The sequence below is a fragment of the Microtus oregoni genome, unplaced genomic scaffold (genome assembly GCF_018167655.1).
Source record: "Microtus oregoni isolate MIOR12 unplaced genomic scaffold, Mior012 000046F_ref0000063, whole genome shotgun sequence".
In the NCBI taxonomy this organism is placed as follows: domain Eukaryota; kingdom Metazoa; phylum Chordata; class Mammalia; order Rodentia; family Cricetidae; genus Microtus; species Microtus oregoni.
The window spans coordinates 11,983,021-11,996,043 of record NW_024543220.1 but is presented as its reverse complement, the minus strand read 5'-3'; the positions used below and the strand labels follow the sequence as shown (position 1 = coordinate 11,996,043).

The 13,023-nt window shown below is 55.4% G+C and overlaps 3 protein-coding genes across 5 annotated transcripts; 1 reads left to right on the top strand and 2 right to left on the bottom strand.

Moving 5' to 3' along the window:
* Window positions 1-360: 360 nt before the first annotated feature.
* On the bottom strand, window positions 361-2,476 carry Pfdn6 (prefoldin subunit 6). Of its 3 annotated transcripts, none has more exons than XM_041634579.1 (5): window positions 2,234-2,476; window positions 1,768-1,906; window positions 1,512-1,582; window positions 1,308-1,432; window positions 361-823 (listed from the first exon to the last, which is right to left on the bottom strand). In XM_041634579.1, exons 2-5 carry the CDS (start codon window positions 1,829-1,831, stop codon window positions 700-702), a joined length of 384 nt encoding a protein of 127 aa, XP_041490513.1. In that variant the 5' UTR covers window positions 1,832-1,906; window positions 2,234-2,476; the 3' UTR covers window positions 361-699. The 3 variants fall into 3 exon arrangements, with proteins under 3 accessions (XP_041490513.1, XP_041490514.1, XP_041490512.1); XM_041634580.1 differs by lacking the exon at window positions 2,234-2,476 and adding an exon at window positions 2,035-2,106; XM_041634578.1 differs by lacking the exon at window positions 2,234-2,476 and having other exon boundaries at window positions 362-823; window positions 1,768-2,073.
* Window positions 2,407-10,881, top strand: Wdr46 (WD repeat domain 46). The gene is made up of 15 exons (XM_041634444.1): window positions 2,407-2,537; window positions 2,626-2,826; window positions 2,918-2,998; window positions 3,110-3,222; window positions 3,344-3,431; window positions 3,512-3,573; window positions 4,989-5,093; window positions 5,200-5,350; window positions 5,464-5,599; window positions 6,527-6,626; window positions 9,573-9,886; window positions 9,976-10,070; window positions 10,163-10,258; window positions 10,362-10,475; window positions 10,570-10,881. Exons 1-15 carry the CDS (start codon window positions 2,469-2,471, stop codon window positions 10,672-10,674), a joined length of 1,830 nt encoding a protein of 609 aa, XP_041490378.1. The 5' UTR covers window positions 2,407-2,468; the 3' UTR covers window positions 10,675-10,881.
* On the bottom strand, window positions 10,871-13,010 carry B3galt4 (beta-1,3-galactosyltransferase 4). Its single transcript, XM_041634476.1, has 2 exons — window positions 12,850-13,010; window positions 10,871-12,490 (listed from the first exon to the last, which is right to left on the bottom strand). The coding sequence occupies exon 2, from the start codon at window positions 12,472-12,474 to the stop codon at window positions 11,356-11,358; it is 1,119 nt and encodes a 372-aa protein (XP_041490410.1). The 5' UTR covers window positions 12,475-12,490; window positions 12,850-13,010; the 3' UTR covers window positions 10,871-11,355.
* Window positions 13,011-13,023: the final 13 nt, after the last annotated feature.

Below are 13,023 nucleotides of genomic sequence, written 5' to 3'. Positions count from 1 at the left end.
ACGTCCCTCAAGACAGTTGTAAGAGATAATTTAGGACAAAGAAGTTAAGGAACAACTTTGTGGATATGACACATAAATTTGGGAGAATTTCAGATTAGTTAAGTTACATTCAGTCAGGCGCTGGTGACGCACGCCTTTAATCCCAGCACTCAGAAGGCAGAGGCAGGTGGGTCTCTGATTTTGAAGCCAGCCTGGTCTACAGAGTGAGTTCCAGGATAGCTAGGTTTATACAGAGAATCCTTATCTCAGAACAAAAAAAAAGTTAAGATTCAAAGCAATGGTAAGATGCCAGGTGAAGACGCCAACGCTCTAGGGCTGGGGGGGGGGGGGGGCAGGTGCTCAGTGAGTGACCACATCCTATCCCAGGCTCTCAGGCCGAGAACTCGGAGTTCCATAGCTAAGCTGACGTTCTCAACATCAGGCTGCACTGCATCTTAGGGAAGGGAAGGTAACGGGCTGCACGAACAGGCAAGACACCGCTCGAGACATTTCAGACTCCAAACTGAAGGCGCACAGGCAAGACCCTGCGTTTAGTTCTCGGCACCAGGAAAACGAGTCACGAGAACTGCTAGAGAGTCCAGCGGCAAGAACTCTATAGAACTAAGAACCCTGACTTGTTTTTGTTTACATTTTATTGGCTATTCTAGTGGGGACCCTGGAGCTGCCTCACCCCTCCCTCCCCTCCCCCTTCCATGGGGGTCAGGCCTTCCCAGGAGCCTTTGCTGCCTGGGCTCGCTGGAACTCCTGTTGCAGCTGAGCAAGGGTTTCCCTCTGTTGCTCTGACTGCCGCTCAAGGTCCCGAAGCTGCGATTCGTAGCGCTTACTGAGGAGGGGAAAAAAGGGACAGGAAGAAAGAAGAAATTAGTGGGACTCATTGCTGAGTGGCGAAGGGGGACTGGTGGTGAGGTTTGTGGGATGGGAGTCGGGGGGAGCGCTAAGGGAAAGAAAAGGCTGATGAGATGAACCAATCTCCAGAACCCACACACTGTCCTCTGACTATACCTGAGTTGCCATGACACACGTGACACCCCCCCCCCAATTGTAACATAAAAAGAAAGGTTGAAGTGGTGGTGCCTCTAAGCCAGTCCCTCGGAAGGCAAAAGCAGTTGTATTTGTGACTGAGGCCAGCTTGGTCTAAGCAGTGAGTTCCAGGCCAGCCGATAGTCTATGGCGAGACTCCATCTCTGGGAGGAGTAAAGGAAAGGAGGGCTTGGGAAATGGATAAGAGGGGCGGCTGTGGAGAACTACCCAGCCCGGGCTCAACACTTCTGCGCTGAAATGCCAGCGCAGGGCGGCAAGGCACTTACATTTCCGCTGTGATATAGTCTAGCCTCTTCCCCACCGTGGCCCGAGCCTCCCCTAGCTCCTGTTTGACAAGTACGGGTCCCAGCAGCTTAAAGACGACGTTGGATCCATCCAGCAAGGCCAGTTCCTGAAGAGGGGATGGGAGGGTTTATGGGATAACCGTGCCCAGCAGAGCTCCTCCTGGCCCCAGCGTCCCAGATCCTCACCTCCTTCACGATATTATTTTCTGTTAGCTGGGCCTCAAGCTTCTGCCTCCCTGACATGGATTTACTTAAGTCTGAGGTGGTGAGAGGAAACGCATGATTAAAAACAGCGAATGGGCCAAGACTCGCACAATCCCGGAGAGGCTGGAGGTGAGGATAGAACAAGGATGCCGAGGCGAGGGGCACGAGGCTCCCTCCCACTGCGGGGTGCTTGAGCTGAGAGCGGAAAGGGGCAAGACCGCGCCAGCTCTGCTCTTACCCTTCTGCAGCTGTTGGTATTTCTCCACTTCTCCCTGCAGCTTCTTTTGGATCAGCTCAGCCATGGTGAAGATGAAAGCCTAGGGCGGGGGTCGCTGGCTCTCAAGCGATGGAAGGCACCTGGGCTCCGCTTTCTGGCCCTGCGGAGGGACAGCACTTTCTGTTGGCAGCTCTCTGAGGCACCGCAGCCTTTCCTCATCCAGAGCAGCCACTCCCTAGGAACTGGAGAGCGAAAGCAGACCCCGAATCCTCCAAGTCAAACCCTAACCTCTTCACGTTAGACCCACTGTCTTAATAAACCCGGAAGTAAACAAGGCATGCCGGGAGAAAGACGGCGCCGGAAGCCACATTCTGACACATGCCGGGATATGTAGTTCTGACCTGTGTGACACTCGTTCTACCGAAAGGGCTAGACCCGAGAGGTTTTAGGCAAGAGAGAGAAGTTAATCTGGCAAAAAAGAACTCACCGTTACCAGGATTCTGGACCCGGACTTTCCTGTTAGTCATCATTTGGTCAGAAGCTGCCCCTCGGGCGACCCTACCGGCTCCTAGAGGCTCGCGGAGGTTTGCCTTCACACAAGATGGCGCCAGAGGCTTCAGATCCCGTACGGCGATGATTGGACGAAGGCCGGAAGTTTCTTAGCTGTGGGTCTGCTGAGGGGAGTTCCACACGTGGGTCGTTGTTTCGCGTCGCTCACCGAGATGGAGACTGCCCCCAAGCCGGGCAAGGGTGTTCCACCCAAGAAGGACAGCCCTCAGGCCAAGAGGAAGGTAGCGCCCTGGGTGGGAGGCTGCGGGCGCCATGGGGCTCGGGCTCCTGGTCGGGCTGCGAGTGCTAGCGCTCCTCCTCTGCCCCTAGAAACCGCGGCGGTACTGGGAGGAGGAGGTCACCCCAGCCGCCGCCCCCGCGGGGCCGCCTCGGAAGAAGGCCAGGGCTCGGGAGCCGCGACCCCCGAGGTCCAAGGGCGTGCGCGGCGCCCCGAAGTCTCACTTCTGCCGGAAGCCCCAAGCCCCCAAGAACGCCTCGGATCGGAAGAAGCCGCGGCGGACCCTGTCTGGGGTGAGCCTGGGACCGACGGGGCTGGGGGCAGTGCGGGTGAGAGGAACCGGGTCGATCGGAACCTGCCCTTTGCCTTCCTTGCCCTCGCCAGGCCCAGGACCCGTTCCCAGGACCCGCCCCCGCGCCCGCGGAGGTGGCCCGGAAGTTCTGCCGCATTGACAAGTCCCAGAAGGTGAGGACGGGCCGGACTGTGGGGCGGGACTGCAGGGCGGCCCGGCTGGTGGCCTTGCTGGGGCCCCGCAGGTGCTCAGCGGCTCTTCCAACCCTGTTGACAATACCCTAGCTCCCCCATTCGAAGCCAAAAACCCGCACCAAACTTGAGACGGCTGAAGCGCAGGAGGAGGAGGCAAGCGTCAGAGCTGCCCGGGCCGAGCTGCTGCTTGCTGAGGAACCTGGGTGAGTGGTGCTGGACCCGCGCTCTCCTACCCTGTTTTTCTGGGACTTTGATTTTGCATTTTCGTGTTTGGATGCCAGCTTCATGCTAGAGAGCGTCCCTGTCGTCCTAACTGCCTTTCAGGTTCCTGGAAGGAGAAGATGGCGAAGACACAGCCAAGATACTGCAGACAGACATCGTGGAGGCCGTGGACATTGCAAGCGCTGCCAAGGTGAGCCTGAGGTGGAAGAGCGGCCCAGGAGACCGCCTGGCCTCCTTCATTCGTTCAATTTGTTTCCCACCCACTCGCAGCACTTCGACTTGAACCTGAGGCAGTTTGGACCCTACAGACTGAACTACTCTCGAACAGGGAGGTAAGGCTGAGTTCCAGTGGACCGTCCCTCTTTCTGAAGAAGGACTTAGTGATTTGTGTGTATGCATGTGTGCACACGGAGGCCAGAAGAGAGCAGGCTTTCTCTGTAGCTTTGGAGCCTGTCCTGGATCTGCTGTGTAGACCAGGCTGGCCTTGAACTCACAGAGACCTCTACCTCCCAGGTGCTGGGATTAAAGGTGTGCACCACCACCGCCTGGCAGGGCTTGTGTTTTCTTAACCAGGAAGCCTTCAGGTTCCCTGTGGTCATCCTGTCTTCCTTTCCTTTGGTGCTGGGGTTATAGGCATGTACAGGACACCCAGATTGCAACGTGTGCGCAGTCCCAGCTCTGTTCTGTCTCTCTGCGCTGCCTCCTATACCTCCCCTGTCCCCTTTTTAGGGAAGAAGGGTTGATTCTGACCTATAGCTCTGGGGGATCATCACAGCGTGAGCTGGAGGGAGTTGAGCTTTTTTTTATGGTTCTGGATTTGGAACCCATGCCCTTGTATGTGCCTTCAAGGCACACACTTGACTCTTGAGCCACACCCACCCTCGGCAGCTCAGCTTCCAGTGACTTAGTGTGTGCCTGTTCACTTGCTGGTGTACCTGCACACAGGCGTGTATGCGTGTGATTTCCAGAGGTCTATGTGCCATCTTTTTGTGTTGCTTTCCGGTTTCTCTTCTGTTTATCGGGTATGAGTGTGCCTATGCATGGCCGTGACATGCTGAAGTTTTCTCTCTGTCTGCCTGTGTGTGGGTCTGGAGTTCAAACTCAGGTTACCCTAACCAGGCTCACACCGCAAGTGCTTCCGGCCGCTGAGTTTTCTTGCTGGACCTCCACTTTATTTTTTAGCATTTCTAAGTTTTTACTATTTTACAAATAGTGTATCGCCTGCATGTGTAAACATCATGTCAGAAGAGGGCATCATATCCCTAGGAATCGGGGTTACAGATGGTTTGTTTGTGAGTTGATGTGTGGGTGCTGGGAACTGAAGCCAGTGTTCTCCACAGGAGCGGCAGGTGCTCACTGCTCAGCAGTCTCTTTAGTCCTCCACCTTACTGCTGAGCGGGTTCCTTACTGAACCTGGAGCTTGTTGGCCGCCTGGACTGTGTCCAGCAGGATCTGTCTTCCTTGGCCTCCCTGGCGCTGGGATTACACGTGTGGCCCGGATCTGGGCTCAGGTTGTGTGCTTTTGTGGCAAGCTCTTCCCTGACTGAGCCATCCCCCTGCTGTGACTCGTGACCTCGTGTGGCTGCATTTCCTCAGCTGCAGGAGCTGTGTCCGCCTCAGTTATGCAGTGCACGTCTGTTTGTTGCATCGCTTCCTCCGTCTGTGGAGGGGCTGGGGCGGGGCTGACCGAATGATTCCCCCGTCAGGTCAGGGCGCCCCCTGAGTCAACTCTGCTTCACCTCCACAGACACCTGGCATTAGGAGGTCGTCGGGGTCATGTGGCTGCCCTCGACTGGGTGACAAAGAAGCTCATGTGTGAGATCAACGTCATGGAAGCAGTGCGGGACATCCAGTCAGTGCTCCCTCTGCTAGCAGTCGATGGGAGTGGGTCGGCTGTTCCCAACTGGGTGATGCCCTGTGGTCCTGGCTCCATGGAACTCCTTCCCCTTTCTACCCAGCTTTCTCCATTCTGAGACTTTGCTCGCTGTGGCTCAGAACCGCTGGCTTTACATCTACGACAACCAGGGCATTGAGCTCCATTGCATCCGTCGCTGTGACCGAGTAACTCGACTTGAATTCCTCCCCTTCCACTTCCTCCTGGCCACCGCTGTGAGTGGCTGTGGAGCAGAGGGCCCCGTGGCAGCTCTTGGGAGGAGCTTTCTCCTTTAGGACCAGCAGAGGGACACTGGGCAGCTGGACATCTATCTCTTTCTCCCTCTCAGTCAGAGACAGGGTTTCTGACCTACCTGGATGTGTCAGTGGGGAAGATTGTGACAGCTCTCAATGCTCGGGCTGGCCGGCTCAGCGTCATGGCGCAGAACCCTTACAATGCTGTGATTCACCTGGGACACAGTAACGGTCAGTTCCTGGCTTTTCTTTTTTTCTTTTTGAAACAGGGTCTGGTGTTAGAGGAGGCCGCTTGTTTGTCCTGGCCGCCCAGAACCAAAATAACCGCACAGAAAACTGTATTAATTAAATCACTGCTTGGCCCATTAGCACTAACTTCTTACTGCTAACTCTTTCATCTTAACTCATTTCTATTAGTCTGTGTATTGCCATGTGGTTGTGGCTTACTGGCAAAGTTTCAGCATGTCTGACTCTGGTGGCTCCATGGCTTCTCCTTGACTCCGCCCTTCTTTCTCCCAGCATTCAGTTTAGTTTTCCCTGCCTAACTCTGCACTCCCTGCTCTGCTATAGGCTCAAGGCAGTTTTTTTACTAACCAGTGGTATTCACAGCATACAGAGGGGAGTCCCACATCAGTCTGGTCCTGTAAGGAGTCTTTTTCTGTCTTGTCAGCCATCTCCCAAATAACAACGTGGAGACTTATGAGTGCTCAGACTTAGCTTAGGCTTGTCCCACTAGCTCTTCTATCTCAGCCCGTTGATATTGATCCATGTTCTGTCATAGACCCCACCCGAGCCTACTGCCAAGCTTGTTACCCATCTCTCAGTACTGTCGTACTGTCCGTGCTGCTTCTCTGTGCCTGGTTGGGTGTCTGCCTTCCTAGAGTTCTCTCTCTGCCCGAAGTCCTGCCTATACCTCCTGTGTAGCTATTTGCTGTTCAGCTTTTTATTAGACCAATCACAGTAATACACCTTCACACAGTATACAGATATTCTACAAGTACCTGTCTCAAACTGTGTTTCCAGCAGCCGGCCTGTCTCCCTTTGCGCGTGTGTGCTGACCTGACTGACGCACTTCTCTTGTGCTTTTCTGGCCCTCCACTAACAGCAAGAGCCCTGGCTGGTTCGCTCTGGTAACCCGGATTCTCCTCTTACCTCCAGGCACCGTGTCTTTGTGGAGTCCAGCTGTGAAGGAGCCACTGGTCAAGACTCTGTGTCACCGTGGTGCGGTGCGGGCCGTGGCAGTGGATCCCACAGGCACGTAAGTCACTTGTTGGGGGCGGGGTGTTAGGCGTGGTTAGGCAGGAAGAGATGGAAGGCAGTTCCATCCTGAGTTCCCTTAGGAGCACAGGCTGCATCCAGCCTGCATGGTGTGTGTGTCCTTGCCGTCCTGTGCAGATGGCCTAGTTTATGGGAGCACTTCCCAGGCCTGCTGGTGTTGTGTCACTGAAGACCTTTGGTGGCTCTATTACTTGATGTTTTACAAAAGTCTCTCCAACCTGAATTGAACTCCTCTCTAGCCACAGGAGAGTAGATTCAGGGACCCATGCTAATGTCCCCAGGCAGCCCAGAGCCTTGCCCACCAGAGGTGCCCTGTGAATGTCTGAAGGATGAAAGGATTAAGAAGACGATACAAGTCAGAACAGTCGGGGAGTGTTGGTTCTCCCTCAGACAGCAGACATCTGAACCTTTGATGAGGATGCCGCGGTGTGTTGTAGTTGCTAGCACTGCCTGGCTGCCCCGACCTCGTTTTAATGACGGATAAAGGAAGGCTTAGCAAGCTGATACTCCCATACAGTGTGTGCCTGAGGATGGGGAGCTCTCTGCTCCGTAATTTACGGTGGCCTAGAACACGAAGCAAGCCTCCTGAGTGGGATTACGGGTGTGTGCCACAGTGCCTTTTTGAGCCACAGTTCCCAAGTTCTTCAGGAATCAAAAGCATTGGTTGCCTGAGCAAGGCCTGGTAGTGCACACTTTAATCCCAGCAGCCAGGAGACTGAGGCAGGAAGATTGAAAGTTTGGAACTAGTCTGGGCTACATATTGAAACCAATCAAAAACCTCGTTCTCACATGTCCTGGGCTGAGGTCTGGCACTTGGATCATCACTGTTTTTTTTAAAAAAAAATTATATTTTATATGCTTTGTTGTTTTGCCTGCATGTTTGTCTGTCAGGATTTCAGATCTTGGAGTTACAGACAGTTGTCGGCTCCATGTGTGTGCTGGGTCCTCTGGAAGAATAATCAGTGCTCGTAAACACTGAGCCTCCGGCTTCTTTATTGGTTGTTGGTTTTTCAAGACAGGGTTTCTCTGTGGTTTTGGAGCCTGTCCTGGAACTAGCTCTTGTAGACCAGGCTGGCCTCGAACTCAGAGATCCGCCTGCCTCTGCTGGGATTAAAGGCGTGCGCCACCACCGCCCGGCTATGATGCTATGTTTCTGTGGCGTATCCCTGAGCGGTCTTAAGAGAAATTTCCACTCCCTCTTACCCCAATGATCAGGGGCTTTGTACATGAAATTTCTGTTACTGCAGGTGTGTGTGTGTGTGTGTGTGTGTGTGTCAGGGAGTTTATGAACAGGGTTTCAGACTAGCGCTGAACTCAGTGCTGGGACTAAAGCTGTGTGCCACCACCACTGCCTGGCTTTTTTTTTTTTTTTTCAACAAGGTCTGACAGGGAAAGCCTGAAGTTACCAATTACCAATGTGCAAAAGTTTTCAAGATGCTGGGATCGTTCTGGCTGCTGCCATTGTTTTTGTGAACAAGTGATTTGGTTCTGCCCGATCTCTATCTGTGCCAGCTTGGCTCTGGAGTGTAAAGAAGCCTGGCTGAAGCTTTGTACCTTTAATGCCTAATAGACCTGAGCTCTAGCTTATCCTGCCGGGGCCTATAACTCTCCTGCCCAGGGCTTCAGCCTGGTCAGCACTGTAGTCACAGACACTCTTTATCCTGTCTGCTTAGCTCTGGTTCTCCTCAGGCTACAGCTGAAGCAGCCTTTTCAAGGCTTTCTGGAAGCCTGCGTTAGGACCACCCTGAATTGGCTTCTGGAGGCTGACATGCTTCTTGTGAGCACAGCAGTTGGGTTGCCAGACTGGGACTTGCCCAGCCTCAGGTCCTCCCGAGGATGTGACACTGTCCGGATTGTTCTGTCATTTCTGGTTTGTACCAGTGGCCTTTTCAGCAGGACATGGTCTCACTACACAGCCCTGGCTGATGTGGACAAGGCTGGCCTCGAGTTCACAGAGATTAAGTGCTGGGATTAAAGCCACGCGCATCATGCCTAGCCCAGGGGCCTTTTTGTCCTGCCAGGTGCTATTGGATTGCCCTGGAATTTTTCAGTTCCTTCCTGGATTCATGGTCAAGGCCAAGAGACTCCTTGGCAAGGCTCATCACCTTTAGCTCCCCTCTCGGCCTCTGGAAGAAAACAGCTTGTCTATGGGGCAGCGCCACCCTGTCCGTGCACTGTTTTGCTTTCTAGGAGGGATGTCTTTGGAAGCATGATCTTCACCTGTCCTGGCACTGGAGCTCCCGGAAACTCAGTCCTCCTCTCACTGGAGCTCTTACCAGCCCAGAAGACAGCTCCTACTTTCATGTCTGCCCGCAGCTGGTCGGGTCTCATGCTAGGGGAGGCCTCCCTCATCTCTAAGGGTGCTCGGCCCCTTTGTTGAGCCACCCTGCTGCCCTTCTGAAGTAGAATGCATGGCTAGGTGTAGACTGGTGTGTTCTACAGATCTGTGACTGGTCTAAGGCAGTGTGGGTCCAGTAGGTATGGGAGCAGACACCAAATAGGCCTGAGCCCGGAGTAAAGGGCAGAGCAGCTGCCCAGCGGGCCCTGAGTTCAAACACACACCCCCACACCCCCACCTAGCCAAACCACAACAAAATCACAAAAGACTTCACGTCTGTCTCAAGCCACTCCCTAACCCAGATTTCCTCTCTGGCCTTGAAAACAGGTCCAAATCCTTAATCTCAGCCTTTGGGAGGTACAGACAGGTTGATCTCTCCGAGTTCAGGGCTCCATAGTGAGACCATCTCGAAACGAACAAATACTAAGTAATGAATGGAGACAGTAGGGTGAGTTGTGTGAGATGCGGGCAGTGTTTAGTGTGGAGAGAACTTACTAGTCTTTTCTTTCACAACCAGAGTAGATACTTGGGATTTCGCCACAGGTTCTGCCAACACCCACTGGAGATTAACTGGTTCATTTCTCACAGGTACATGGCCACTTCCGGCCTGGACCACCAGCTGAAAATCTTTGACTTGCGAGGGACATTCCAGCCCCTGAGTGCCCGGACCCTGCCCCAGGGAGCAGGACATCTGGCCTTCTCCCAGCGGGGACTGTTAGTTGCAGGCATGGGTGATGTGGTCAACATATGGGCAGGGCCGGGCAAGGCCAGCCCCCCCACCCTGGAACAGCCCTACCTCACCCACCGACTCTCGGGCCATGTGCATGGCCTGCAGTTCTGCCCCTTTGAGGACGTGTTGGGGGTGGGACACAGTGGAGGCATGACCAGCATGCTGGTCCCTGGTAAGTGGGCCAGAGAGTGGAACAGATGGGGAGGGCCGACAGGCCCAGTCAGTCCAGAGTGGCAGGGCTGGTGCATTCTCCTCCTTCAGGGTCTGCTGAGCCCAACTTCGATGGTTTGGAGAATAACCCTTACAGAAGCCGAAAGCAGCGCCAGGAATGGGAGGTGAAGGCGCTACTGGAAAAGGTGAGCTCTGCTGGCGCTTTGTCCCCTCTCTCATCCTCTCTGGTGTCACCTCCGTGGGGCTCCTACTCATACCTGCCCTGTCACTCCTTCAGGTACCTGCAGAGCTCATCTGTCTGGACCCCCGAGCCCTGGCAGAGGTGGATGTGGTTACTCTGGAGCAGCAGAAGAAGGAGCGGATAGAGAGACTGGTATGAAGCTGTCCAGTTGTTCAGCCCTCCTCATCTCTGTGCCCTACCCCATTTTGAGTGCAGCTCCTGGGCTGCCCTTGATTTCATCCCTGTCCCTTGTCAGGGCTATGACCCTGATGCCAAGGCCGCCTTCCAACCCAAGGCAAAGCAGAAGGGCCGAAGCTCCACAGCCAGCCTGGTGAAGAGGAAGAAGAAGGTCATGGACCAGGAACACAGGGTACGTAAGCATGGGTGTGGTCAGGTGTCAGCCTGCTCCTCATCAGCCAGCCCCTGCTCACTTTGCCCGGTGCTCCCCACTTCCTTGTCTCCAGGACAAAGTCCGGCAGAGCCTCGAGGAGCAGCAGCAGCGACAGAAGCAAAAGACAGCCAAGCCCGCGGGAGCCCGCCCTTCTGCACTGGATAGATTTGTGCGATGAGCCAGAGACGGCATTCCCCAAGATAACCACAGGGGCCAGATGGCTCAGTGCATGAAGACACTTGCCGCCAAGCCTGAAGACACACGGCAGAAGAGAGTCACTCACACAAGTTAACTTTCTGTGGACTAGTGCACATTCAGGGCGGCGTGCAGTGTGTGTACACACACACAAAATGTAAATAATAATAAAAGATCTATAGGGAGTTCATCCCATGTGCCTTGTGTCTTACCTTAGCACTTACTTAGCTAGCTCCTTGGGTGGGTGGGTGTTAAACAAGGTTTTGGAGAAGTATCTGGATCACCCTGTAGATGTTTTCCCCGTATAGGGCTGTTCTAGACTCAGCTCATTGCCCTGCCTCTCCTACCCCACACCTACTGCTGCCTCAGACCTTGCCTTAGCCCCAAGTGGCCGTCCTAGATGGACTTCTGTGCAGCACAGCAGGTGTGCTGAGGTCCTGGTGAAGACAGGTGAAGACCTGCACTTGGGGTGGAGACGTTTTATTGGGCTCCTGTCCCAGCTGGTGACAGCAGTCTCCCTGGCACCCCTCCTGCGTTTTATCCCTCCCTGCTGTCTCTGGTGCTCTCAGGACAGGCCTGGTAGTGGCTTCAGAGTCTGCTGTGAGGAGATGGGTCACCGCAGGGAGGGAGCTGCAGCCTGGGCACAGGTCTCTGAGGAGCTGCCTTAGCTGTTGAGCCAGGCTATGAACCGGCACCTCAAGACACCCAGGAATCCCTGGAGCCAGGAGCAAAAGGGCTCAGTCCTTTTCCCATCCCGTCCGCTCACCAGCTTCCAGGCTTCCTGCATTTTCCAGGGATCCACCTGGTGGGATGTTAGCAGAAATTTCCCATAACAGCACCTGTCCAGGGGGTAGTGAGTGGCGCCAGCCAACTTGACACAGTGTGTGGGGGCAAGGCCCCCTCGCCTTGCACTCACTCCCACAAAGACATCCTCTAGAGGTAGAAGGGGTGCCCGGCTGGCCACCTTCAGAATGAGCCGCACAGCAGAGGCGGACAGTACGTACCCTGTGCCCGAGGCATAAGGTGGGAAAGGACCCCAGGTTTCAGGCCACAGTTCTTCTGACACGTGGTGCCGGTTCCCTGGGGTCCGAGTGGGGCGTACCCTCCAGTGCACTCGGCCTAGATACAGAAGTGGTACCGCCTGGCCTTTGCGCTCTTCATGGGCAGCTGTGATCTCTTCCTGTGGCTTCTTGCCCTTCTGCCACCGCTCTGAAGGACCCCCTCTCTGGATCAGCTCTGACACCAGCTCATGGACGTTGACATACACGTCGTCGTCTGTCTTGAGGATGTAGCGGGCCATAGGACAGTATTTATTTACCCAGTTCAGCCCGCTGAGGGTCTTGAGAGTGAGGTTGCGGTAGGAATCCTGGAAGGAGGCCTGCAAGATGTCCTTCTGCGCTGCCGACTCCGAGGTCAGGTCGGCGGCGAGGTGCTGTCCTGTAGGTTCTCCCAGGAGGAAGAGCGTCTGCACCCTGAACCCCCGGACCTCGCGGATGGCGCCCCAAGACCTTCGAATGGCGTTCCTCTGGTTCAGGTGCTCCGGGGCCGTACACACCAGGATGAGCAGGAAGGGAGGGGGTCCGGGGCCAGCGCAGGCCAGGGGGTTGGAAATCAAGAGGCGGGGCAAGGCGAGGGGCGGCCCGGGTGAGGCTGGGGCTGGCAGCAGGGACGCCAGGGACAGGCTCAGCAGCTCCTCCCCGAAGCCGGAGGGTCCAAAGAGGGTCCAGAGGATCACCAGCAGCAGGATCGCCAGGAGGAGGCGCCGGAAGAGGCTGACCGGCATGGTGAGCCGCGGAGACCTGTGGGCAGAACTGTTAGAGCGCCAGGAGGCGGGAAAGCGGCCCTAACCGGCCGCTGCAGCAGAAACACGAAGGCCTGTGTGCGGCGGGCCTGGCGCATTGCGAGGTGCAGCCCCAAGCCCACCGCAGCGGCCCTGGGAACCACAATCTTCTCCTAGCCCACACGCCAAGCTCGGCTCCTCCATTGCGCCCCTCCCCCACTACCTTCCCATCATGCACTCAAGGCCGGAAGTCGACAAGCAGCGTGCACCGCGCTTGGCCCAGCCCTTCCCGTATTCGTTCCTGCGGTAGCGTAGGGAACCGGGCCACCCAGTTCCCGTATTTAGGACCTCTGGAGTTGCCAACGCCCATTAACTCACCGTAGCAGCCTCCGGCCACGATGTGCCCACTCAACACTACTCTTAATTACACGTACTTTGTACTGAGATCTAAAGCCTGCTCAAGCTTCTCCTGGGGGTTGCCCAAGCCCGCGGCAACACCTCTGCCCACTTCTCAACAGCTCTGTACTGACAGATCCAGCTTGATCCTTGCTC